An 11,892-nucleotide genomic window follows, 5' to 3' on the forward strand; every position below is an offset into this window, starting at 1 on the left:
GGACAGGGCTTTACATGAATTTTCTTTCATTAACAATATGTTTTGCTAATTTAGATATTTTTCTTTGACTTGAACTCTTAAATTTGGTTATTTTTGTAGGACCATGCAGAAGCAGTTAAAGCAGCTTTCTGATTGGCTGAGAGAGATGGAAGGTCAAGGGTCAGATGATGATGATGTCATCAGTGCCAGACAAGAAGTTAAGGAAGTATGTTATATTGCAGCCATTGCTTGAACGTGTAATGCAAACATAAAAATACTACATGTAGTAATGTATTTGAAACACATCAATCAATTACAAATCTTAAATCTATATCTATCTCTGAAATAAAACCATTGAAGAATATTTTTGAGTATTTGTAGGATGGTATTAGCGAATTATATGAAAAAAACAATAAGTCTTAAGATATTGCTAAAATCTCAAATAATCTGATCTCATAAACAAATCATAATGTAATATTTAGTAACTGTTTACATGTTTGCATTTTTATGTCCCCCACCACTATAGTGGGGGACATATTGTTTTTGCCCTGTCTGTTGGTTGGTTGGTTTGTTAGTTTGCTTGCCACAACTTTAACATTTTGCCATAACTTTTGCAATATTAAAGATAGCAACTTCATATTTGGCATGCATGTGTATCTCATAGAGCTGCACATTTTGAGTGGTGAAAGGTCAAGGTCATCCTTCAAGGTCAAAGGTCAAATATATAGCTTCAAAGCGGCGCAGAAGGGGACATAGTGTTTCTGACAAACACATATCTTGTTGTTAAATAGTGTGTAACATTCACACATTTCCTGGCCAATTATTGAGATATTTATGTTTGATTTCCTAGATTAAAAATGAACATATTTTAAAGGAAACACAATTGTACAAGTTTTTTGCAATTAATTGTATGACTTTTATGAAACATAAAATTCTCAAAACTATTATTGTTTTGTAAGTCCTTTATGTGCTTTTGACAGTGTTGAACTTGAAATAGCATGCTGTTTACTAATGTAGAGTCTTGTAAACAACCACAAGCCTAAGTGGTCATTAGCAATTGATTAGTTGACTTGCCTGATTTTAAATGCCAATTCCATGTATCTAACTCAAATATTTACATTGTTGTGAAGAAGATTTTGAATGGTATTAATGTATACATCTTAAAAGTATTTTACTATTTTAGCTGACGGCTGACATTGATGTGTTGAAGAAATCTGTGGAGCAAGAGAAGACAACTTGTGCAGCCCTTGTTGACAGAGTGAAACAATTGACATCACGGCTGTCTGTTTCATAGACAATGTTGAGTTTTTTACAACCAGTTGATATAATTGTCTGTGACAATATTGGACTTTCTACAACAAGTTCACTTGGAAGATATCTGTTTCATATACAATGTTAGAGGTTCAGAGTTGCAAAATGGTTCTGGTGAAAAATACCGCTGCCAGGACTTGGGGTCAGTTGTCCGTATGTGGCTGAAGTAAAACATTTGGAACACTTTAGAGGTCACATATTTTGCCCAATCTTAATGAAACTTGCTCGGAACATTTTTCCCAATGATATCCCAGCAGAGTTGGAAAATGATTTTGGTGCGTTGGAAAACATGGCCAGGGAGGTGGGGCATTTTTCCTGTAAGTTAAAGTGAAACCTTTTTAGCACTCCAGAGGTCACATTCTTTTCTCAAATATCATGAATCTTGCTCAGACCATTTTTTATCATGATATCTCAACCAAGTTGGAAAATGGTTCCAGTCTGTTTGCTACCAGGGTGTGTGACAGTTTTCCTAATATGGCTGAAGTAAAAACTTTGAACACTTTAGATGTCCCAATTATTGCCCAATCTTTATGAAACTTGCTCAGAACATATGTCCCGATTATATATTGACAGATTTCGAAACTGGGTGGTATTGGGTCAAAAGTCACTAGATAAAAGAAATAAGCGTGCAAATTTAATACCTTCATGATCAAGTTCAAAACTGGCCAACAAGTGATCAAATACTGATTCACTAAGTAAAATAAAAGATAAAGCTTGTGGACACTTTAGAGGCCACCTTTATGGTTTGATCTTCATGAAACTTATTAATGACATTTGTCCCAATGATATCTCGGTCAAGTTCAAAACTGGGTCACTAGTGGTCAAAATTAGGTTACCAGGTCAAATTAAAGAACATGTTTGTGAACTCTCATGATGCCAACTGTATTGCACAATCTTCATGGAACTTTGTCAGAACGTTTGTCCCAATAATATTTGGAACCAATTCAAAACCTGGTCATGTGGGGTCAAAAACTAGGTTTATCAGGTTAAAGAAAAAGCTTGTGAACTCTCTAGAGGCCACATTTGTCCAGTCTTTATGAAACTTGTTCAGACCAAATTTGTTCAATAGTATTAGAGATAAGTTTGAAACTGGGTCAAGTGGAATCAAAAACTGGGTCACTAGGTCAACTTAAACAAAAAGCTTTTGAACACTCTAGAGGTCACATGTTTTGTCAAGCCTTCAAACTTTCATAGTTGAATGACCACAATGTGAAGATAAAGAAAGGAACTATAACTGAATACAGTTTTGCATGAATTATGGGCATTTGTCATTTGACCACTGTAGAATATATATATTATTTGTCTGTGTCCATGCAAGTTTTTCTTGGGCACCAGTGTATTTGACACATTTATAGTTGTAATTGTGTTCGTAAGGAACGATTTCTTGTCTGAATCCTTGTTACAGCAAACAAATTATTAGTTTTGATAGAACAGCTAGATATAATATATTTATAGTTGAATACGTATACATGTCTAATGAAATATCATGTACATGTTTACAATTTATGCATGTAGTCCTTAACATAATGTACATTGCAGATCATATTTATATTTTATCTATTTTGACTGTGATTGTTGATGATATTTAAATTATATGTTTCTTGCATAAATAAAAAGAAATAATTACAAATAAAATAAGTTCATTTGTCATTAAGATTCTAACATACAGCAAATTTGTTGCTGATTAGAAAATCATATTTCTACATTACCCAGGAATGACTTATAGTAAACGCAAAAGCCCAGTGGAAAATGGAAAACAAGAGTGAAAACAATTGTTAACATGCCTAAGAACGAAGATGGAATAGTCGTTAATCCATTCCCTTTTAAATAGATTTTACCATTTGTTTAGCACCAGCACCAACCATGATTTCTACCCCATTAATACTGAAATTATTGTTTCAATATTACTCAACCTTATTTTACCTTGATCTTAACCTATTTTGAGCTTGGAAAAGCTCAAATGGACCAATTGATATTTTACTGGCTTTCAAGCAGTAACACATTTTAACATAGCCCTTTGGATGCTTGCAGCGTTATTGCTTTACAGTGCATAGATACAACATGCCGATCTTATCCACTGCTACGTGCTTATGTGTTTTTCCAGGTTATCTGTCTTTATTTAAAAATACAACAGCCCTACCGTCGTCCTTGCCAAAAACGCTGTGAGCACATTCAGCTGCCATTGCCACTTGTTATTTGGTGTAACGTGTGTGTGAACATCTTTACATAGAATTAAAAAAATATCGGAGGAATTTATTCTTTAAGAAATATTACTGCTCCAAACAAGAGAATATTTTCAATTATTTGTTTAAATCATAACAATTGGATATATTTTCATATGTTCATATTTTTAGAAGTAATTACTACCTATTTAAAAAATAAAAACATTTATGTTTTGCTTTTATGCGGTTATTTGAATTATCCTTTTAAATGATAAAAAGTTGTAATAGTTGCAGTCTTATTTTATATAATAGATTAAGAGTTACTATGATATAAAATATACATACCATAATTGTATTTATTGTCGAGTTAAAGTTCCAAATAGGTCGATGTTGAGTATAACAATGTTTAATAGATAAATAGGTCATAACCAATGTTTGCTGTATGTACTTTAAACGAGCATTTACAGTATAAGGTTATGATAAATACATTTTAAAAATGTTTATACGGACTATAAATTTATTTTTGTTCATTTACACACTATATGATTTAGAAACCACTATTCTTGGCGGAGTTTAACATACATGTATGTTTTTGCTTCGATAACTAAACTCCTACCTTTAAGACACAGTTGAGTATTTTTATGCATAATGACACATTAAATACAAAAATATATACTTATGTCTTACTGAAATAAATGTGCATAAAACAATTTTTCAGAATCTTTAAATTATTGTTTCAGTTTTCCATTTTTAGAAAATAGTTTTCACAATCCCAAAATGTGATTTTGAACCTGCGAATTGGGTTATCATGCGATCTAAATTAGTTTATCACAGGCCTTGTTTTAGATTATACGTCTTTTCGTTACATATTATCTGTTACATTATCAGCCACATGTATTAATATTCAACCGGTAAACCAGGTAAAACAAGATGTTATTGCATTGTTATTTACGCTGAGAATGGACAGTAAGAGAACTTAAGGGTTCATGGACCTTTAAAATCGTAAAATCGTTCATATCAGTTGATACTTCCAAAGATAAACATACTTGCTTTACCAACATTTCCTAAAATTTAAACAGAAAACCATAACTTGTTTGCCGCTAAATCTGCCACGATGACACTATATTACTACACGACTGAGCTCTCTAGTGCTATATGTTTGCTTTTCCACATATTCTCTTGTCACCATTCATGGCTACTTGGTTGGGGTAGAAAAAAGCGTACAATGAAGGCCGCTAGAAATTTACCTCTTATTATTCAGACACGTAGCGCGCGTATCTATGTTATCTTAGTACAACCTAAATTATTCGGGGGGGGGGGGGGGGGGGGAATCTAACGATGATAAAAAAGTAGCAGTTTAAAAAAAAACACGTAATGATTTTTAAACTTGACAGTATTGTATTTTCTGAAAATTGATAGCACCTATCTAGATAAACGCGTTAAATAAATACGTAAATACATTCAATAAATTATTGTATTTGTATAAGTAGTAAGTAAACAGTAGATCGATCAGTAAGCAGCTGCTGATGAACGTGTTTTGCAAACATATTGTAAGTTCGTCGTAATTATAAAAAATGTATAATTTTCTTAAAAGTTATGAGGAGTTTAAACTTTGTATTATGATATTATTACGGGCCTAGTTTTATGTATTGTCTACAAGGCGTTTTATTTTAAAATACCAGGATAACAATCACACGTTTGGAAGGAAAACAAATGGACGCCTGGAAACCGCTGCTTCGTGATTTACAACGACATAGAATGCATATGCCACAACGAACAAACATTTTAGACGTGGTTGGACCTACAAGACCAGACGACCATGAGGTCACCGAAGCCATACCACGGCGACCACATGGGCAAAGTTGCAAACGGTGCAACTTGCCCGGATGTACAAAGTCGTGCGCAAGGTGCATGAAAGTGTTCTACTGCTCAAAGTCCTGCCAAACGTGCGACTGGCCGACGCACAAGCAGACGTGCAAAAGGGTAAAAGGCAAAGCAATGATGTGTGTTCGTACGTAGAAAATGCATTGTTTACCAAAGATTTACTTTTGTTTGATCGCGAGTTTGTGTATACTTTGTATGATCAACGTCGTTTGCCAAATTCTTCAAGGATCTTGATTTAGGCATGCTTGGACGGCTCAAATAAAAAACACACTTGGTGAATGCGATCCTTGATTCACAACTCGCAGCGAGTAAATCAATTCTTTTATGTTGTGATTTTATTTGGACATGATCAGAATTCTACATGACCTGTTAGTTAAACGAGTTATGCGTTGATATTAATGCTTGGTTAAACTATCATTTGTCCATCTTAGTTCAGTAAAAATAGACACTATTATTTGTATCACATATTTTCAGTTTTTCCTTGAGATACAACTTTTTGTTTAAACTTGAAACCAGTTACTTAAAATGTCGAACACTAGTCATCTCATACACTATTTATAACACTTGTCAATCGTGTTGGTAATAATCAATCGTTTGCTAACATAACCAAAGTGCCTTAACCCGATTAATAAACTTAATGGTGTAAAATGTCAATCGTCTCAGAACCTATTATTCTTATTTTAGTTGGGTGACACCGGTACCACCCAGTCTTCTGCAGCCAATGGTGGGACAGAGTTGGTTTTACTGACAATAAAGGAGATCTTTCCTACAGAGGACGACCATTTTTATCATGTTGTCGAGCACACCTTTCTGGTCCAGAGGCAGTTGAAGTAGTGGACTTAAAGATCTGAATAGGCTAACAAACACTTGGGTTGAGGGTGGCATGTTAGTTGTACATATAACTCCGATAATTTAGTTACTTGTTACCAGTTCTTATACAATCATACCAGGCTAGCGACCATGTTATTGACTGTTTTCATTTAGATTTAAAATTTTTTAAATATTGTATTTGTCAAATAAAACGTTTTTTTTTCTGAATCATCTATTTAAAAATGTTTTCAAAATATGACCTATGTATTTAAAAAAAATATGTATTACATTTTATATCTTTTATCTGCTGATTTATTAGCAAATCATTAAATACGTTTGGTCGCATAAAATCTGTTGAAGCCTTAATAATCTACAATATTTTGTAAATAAAATTGTCGTTGTTTTAATGTATATTATGTTTATTATTGTGTAATTGTTATTATGTTTTTGCAATATTGTTTTGTTTATTTATTAATGTTGTTGAAATTGAAAGTTTAAGGAATGCATGAAGTAACAAAATAATTATTTTTTATTAAACATCAATGGCGTTCCGTTATTGTTAGACCTACACTAGTGTTAAATCCGTGAATGCGATGGGGGTATACCCAAATGTTTCATGTAGAAAATATTCAGATAATGCACACATGCTATGAGAAACGGGTATCAGGCTATAGAAAATGGTAAGAACTGAAACAAAAGAGCCGGATTATAGTATAACGGGGCTTATGCTTGTGCGTAAAGTGTCATACCAGATTAGCTTGTGCAATCCGCACAGGCTAATCTTGGATGACCCTACCGCCTTACATGGTTTTCATTAATAAGTGATTTCCTTTAAACGAGAAATACCATATACGCGGAAAGTGGCGTCCCTGATGAGCATGTTCGGACTACAAAGGCTAATCTGAGACGACACATTAAGCAGGGGTTTTGCCAAAGCACGGCTCTTATGTTTGTTCACTCGGTGAACTTATCATATCTATTACTATTACTAGTAAAGAGATTTCAATATACATGCAAAGACAGTTCAATTTGCATAATTCTAGTATGCAGGGTTTTTCCGTTTGTATGCTAAATTGTATTAATGTTGTCATTCAATGTAAAAGAAAATCACCTTAAAATTGTAATGTATGACGCTTTTTAGGGCTTTGTTTTATATTAAATGCACCTCTGACACTATCGATCGCTGATGAAAAATAACACTATCCACACCACTTACAATTATAATGAATACATGTATATGATCATACAACAAAGTGATTGTACAAAGCAATAAAGTTCAGACATGTTATACAAGATATGCTAATATATATACTTTTTTGGTTTACTTAAGATTAAAAAAACCCCAAAAAACTGGGTTAATATGTTTTTTTCTTTGGTTGTTTGTGATAGGTGTTTTTTTTTTAAAGAGTAAAGAAAAGAACAACAAAAGAATAGTTATGAAAAATGATGAGTTGTATAAAGTGGGAAGAAAACATATTGGACTTGTTTTGTGTGTTTTGTTGTATATTCACAATGATCTTATAAGATTGAAAAAAAACATACAAAAATATTTTAGAAAGATAAACTAACATTAGAGTGAAATGTATATAAGTGGACAAACATTATGAGAATTTAATCCGATTCCATTTTTGTTCGAAGATTTGTAATGTGTCATTACTGAGGGCTATTTCTTTCTCAATCTGGATTTTTAGTTTAAGACTATGGACAAAACAATTAAAATTTGGTACTTGTTTTTTGTACTTCATGTTAAAGATAAAATATTTCATCAATATAAGAATAAAATTCACAATATTATTACAGTCTTTTAATTTCAATGAGTAAATTCCGAAACTGACATTTAAGAAAGATAGTTTAACGTTTAGTTGCTGTTGTTCAAGAAAAGATACTAATTGATTCCAAATAGGCTGGATGTGTTTGCACTCCCAAAAAGTGCATTTTTGCATTTAAAGAGAAATTTATTTGTAGCTATAACTCTATGGATGTATTTATATTGAAAATTTCTCAGTGTGCTTTCAATAGTTGCTTTATATGGCATGGTAAATATATGTTTCCAATTAAGTTCATGTTCTCCGAAAAGGACTTGCCATTTATTTTGGGTTTTGGAGTTTTCTGTAGGGTTTTTAATTTGTAGTGTGTAAAATATTTTATTCGTTTTGTTTTTTCTTCCAAGTATGTTTTCTACGAATGTTGTTTGAGTACATGATGTATTATTTGTATTGATTTCAGATTTAATATGTATGGGTATGCTTTTGATTAGTGTGTAGTACTTCAGAAAATTATTTGAAGGTATTCCGTATATGTGGCATATATCATCAAAAGAGTAGAACTCCTTAATTCTGTAGTCATATAATTGGTCGACATATTTAATGCTCCGTTCAAACCAATCTTTATAGAAAAACGTCTTATTGTTTGAAGTTATGTCTTTATTGTTCCATAAAATAGTTTTACTGCTGGTTTGGGTTTCTAGGTTATGAGTGACATCACTCCATTCTGATAGAACATCAGACAGAAATATGTTTTCGTTTGCAATTTCATGTAAGATAGTATTGCTGATGTTACATTCAAAGAGTAAGGATTTTATTTTCATATTTTTTTAGGATTTTCTGGTAGAATAATTTCCATTTACTCGTATTGGTATTATCTAGGTATCTTTTAACCCAGCTGCAATTGATTGCATTTAAGAATGAGACAATGCTCGTTAATTGGATACCTCCATTTTCTACAGATTGAATTAACTGAGTTCGTTTTATTTTACCAGGCTTACCGTCCCATATAAAGTTAAATATAGCTGATTTTATATCGTTAATAACATCATTTGGTGGATTTGGGAGAACTGTTAATACATAAATTAATTTAGGAAGTGCAAACGTTTTCAATACTGTGTTTTTTCCGATTAGTGTAAGTTTACTGTGATGCCATGATTTTAAGCAGTTTTTAAAATTCTGTAATTTAGGTAGTATGCTTTTAAGAACTGTATCCTTTTCATTATTTGTGAAAGTAATTCCTAACGTTTTGGCTTCATCGGATGTCCAATTAAATTTCATTTCTTTTTTATATTGGACATTACTTTGTTTTAATTTACCTACTCGTAGCACAGTACATTTACCTTTGTTTAGTTTAAGACCCGATGTCATTCTGTAATGGGTTAGCGACTCTATTAGGTTATGGAAATAATCGTAATTGTCGTTTAAAAAATAAGTTGCATCGTCAGCAAATAGGGACTATTTGATTTCTTCGTCAGGTTCTAGTGATATGCCTTTTATGTGTTTATTTGATTGGATGTGATGTGATAGATACTCGATGCAAATAATAAATAGCGATGATGAGAGTGGATATCCTTGTCAAACCCCTCGTTCGATGTTAAAACTGAAAAGAAGCCATTGTTAATGATTATACTGTTAATACCGGTATAGAATAGTTTGACCCATTGAATGAGACTTTCACCAAAGTTCATATTTTCTAAGCAAGAGAACATAAATGAATGATCAAGCAAATCGAATGCCTTTTCAAAGTCTGCAAAGAATATTAGACCAGGATTATTTGAATTGTTGAATGCATTCTTGGATAAGACGAACGTTTTCACCAATGTAACGTCCTTTTATGAAACCAGATTGAGGTTTTGAAATGATTGATGGTAATATTTTTTTATTCTGTTTGCTATACTTTTAGTTGCAATTTTATAATCATTGTTTAGTAAACTAATTGGGCGCCAGTTCGATAAGGATTCTAAGTTTTTTCCAGGTTTTGGAATGAGTGATATTATTCCTTGTTTTTGAAGCGTAGTAAGGTTTTCATTATTATATGAATAGTTTAGTGAATTAATTAAATGTGTTTTGATATCATTCCAAAATATTTTATAAAACTCAATGGTGATGCCATCAGATCCTGGACTTATGTTATTTTGCATTTCTGTTAGTGCTAATCCACATTCAGATTCATCTAGTAATCCGTCACACAATATTTTTTCTTCTTGATTTAAAGAGTGATGTGTATTTTTAAAAAGGGTGTTATTTTCAACATTTTTTCGTTTATAGAGGGTTTCAAAAAATAAACGTTGTTATTCTAGTATTTGAGTTCTGTTTGTTATATCTTTGCCATTGACTACTAATTTGTGTACAATTTTTTGTTCACTTCTACGTTTTTCAATGTTTGTAAAGTATTTTGTATTTTTTTTCATTGTGTTCAACATGCTGTGCACGCGCTCTTAGTATTATTCCATTGAGATGTGTATGATAGATTCCATCTAATATTTGTTTTTTTAATGTTATTTCATTTTCAATGTCGGTGGTATCATTTGTGTTTGTTTGATGCAATTGTTTTTCAAGTGTTTCAATGGTTTTGATGGTTTCAGTTGTTTGTGTGTTTCTTTTTGTTTAAATGATGTGTATCTAATTGTTGTGTTACAATTTATTTAATTCTTACTCTCAGAAAGAATACGGCTAATTTATTGTTTTGTTTTGTGGAATTGTCAGTATTTAGTCTTCCGATCACGTTAACTCTATGCTTGTAACTACTTTGTATTTTTTTGACGAGGAAATTTGATTTGTGTATATACATCTATTTGGTACTAAATATGATATATTTACACTATATTTTAAGAGTTGTAATGTTAATTTCGGTCTTATTACCAATTTATTGACTAAACAAGAGCCCTTTATACATGTTTTACGGTACTGTAACCAGTGTTTTTGCCAACCAGTGAGTGCGCATGCGCAGAGAATCCCGAATGTAAGCAATAACATTCAACTGGTCTATCCCACAGAAAGTTCTTATTGCGAATAAAAGCTAAACAAATGGGTACACAGGAGAAAACGTAAAACATCAAATTTCGTCATACAAATAAACAAAATGGCGTCATTGTTATGCACGTTACATTTGTATTCCGATGACGTTGAAATAAAGCTTAATATGCGTTTATTTCGACACTGCATGTCTGATGATTTTATAAATATTTCGTTTTAGCATAGCAATATTGTAAGAACTTTAATGCTATTTATTAGTAAAAGTATTCGGAAAAATGTGTCCAAAAAGGAACTCGGTAAATGAAGGTACTGACTAGGCAATAAAATAATCTTAGCTATGGTTTGAATATACCGAAGACAATTACGGTATACGCGAAACAAATCAATTTCGTATATGTAGACAATTGATAGTCAGCCTTGTTTGCTTTTTTATCACAATCTCCATAAATGAAGGTTCGTGCCTAAACTAAACCCTGCAATGAATATTTTTTCCGTCCAAAGTCCTCTTATGAGTTTCTATGAAACACGAAATATTGGCATGCAATAGCATTACAAAATGCCATTCTAGACTTTATTATAATGTTCATGACAAGTATTCCCAATACGTCAAAACGCACTATTTAAATTGAAGAAAAGATAAAAATCTGCTTTAAAGTGAGACAAGCTATTCATTAAGATAGCTGACATAAGGTTCAAACCTATTTATTTAAGCTCGATTGCATAGAAAGGCTAAGGCTTATTCGAAACGCTCTCGAGTCCGTTTCTGGGCCTCAAAACCTTGGTGTCTATGGGGGATCTTAAGAACGCTCCCACAGAGGCAATCGAACCCGTGACCTCCCGGTCGCTAGGCGGGGACAATATCGACAACGCCATGGCAACCCTGTTACTGACATTTAAAACAAAATTACAAAAAGGATATACATCCATGGTTGGTGCAACATAATTCTCTTATTTCCGTTAAGAAATATGAAATCTTGTTGATCATAAATCTATGTGTTATTTCT

At 32.3% G+C, this 11,892-nt stretch overlaps 1 protein-coding gene and 1 long non-coding RNA gene across 3 annotated transcripts in view; both read left to right on the forward strand.

Annotated features, from left to right (window-relative positions):
* The window catches only part of LOC127842820 (protein SFI1 homolog), a 42,965-nt gene extending 39,163 nt beyond the window's left edge, over nucleotides 1–3,802 (forward strand). For both annotated transcript variants that reach the window (XM_052372564.1, XM_052372565.1), the window contains exons 28-29: nucleotides 100–205; nucleotides 1,163–3,802. In XM_052372564.1, coding sequence (XP_052228524.1) covers nucleotides 100–205; nucleotides 1,163–1,273 — 217 coding nt within the window. In that variant the 3' untranslated portion in view covers nucleotides 1,274–3,802. The remainder of the gene's footprint in view (nucleotides 1–99; nucleotides 206–1,162) is intronic.
* A 1,042-nt stretch (nucleotides 3,803–4,844) lies between these two features.
* On the forward strand, nucleotides 4,845–10,731 carry LOC127842828 (uncharacterized). The gene is made up of 3 exons (XR_008031897.1): nucleotides 4,845–5,002; nucleotides 5,135–5,435; nucleotides 6,021–10,731. It is a non-coding gene; the product is annotated as an uncharacterized LOC127842828 (long non-coding RNA).
* The last annotated feature ends 1,161 nt before the right edge of the window (nucleotides 10,732–11,892 follow it).

Source organism: Dreissena polymorpha, chromosome 8 (assembly GCF_020536995.1).
Source record: "Dreissena polymorpha isolate Duluth1 chromosome 8, UMN_Dpol_1.0, whole genome shotgun sequence".
Lineage (NCBI taxonomy): Eukaryota > Metazoa > Mollusca > Bivalvia > Myida > Dreissenidae > Dreissena > Dreissena polymorpha.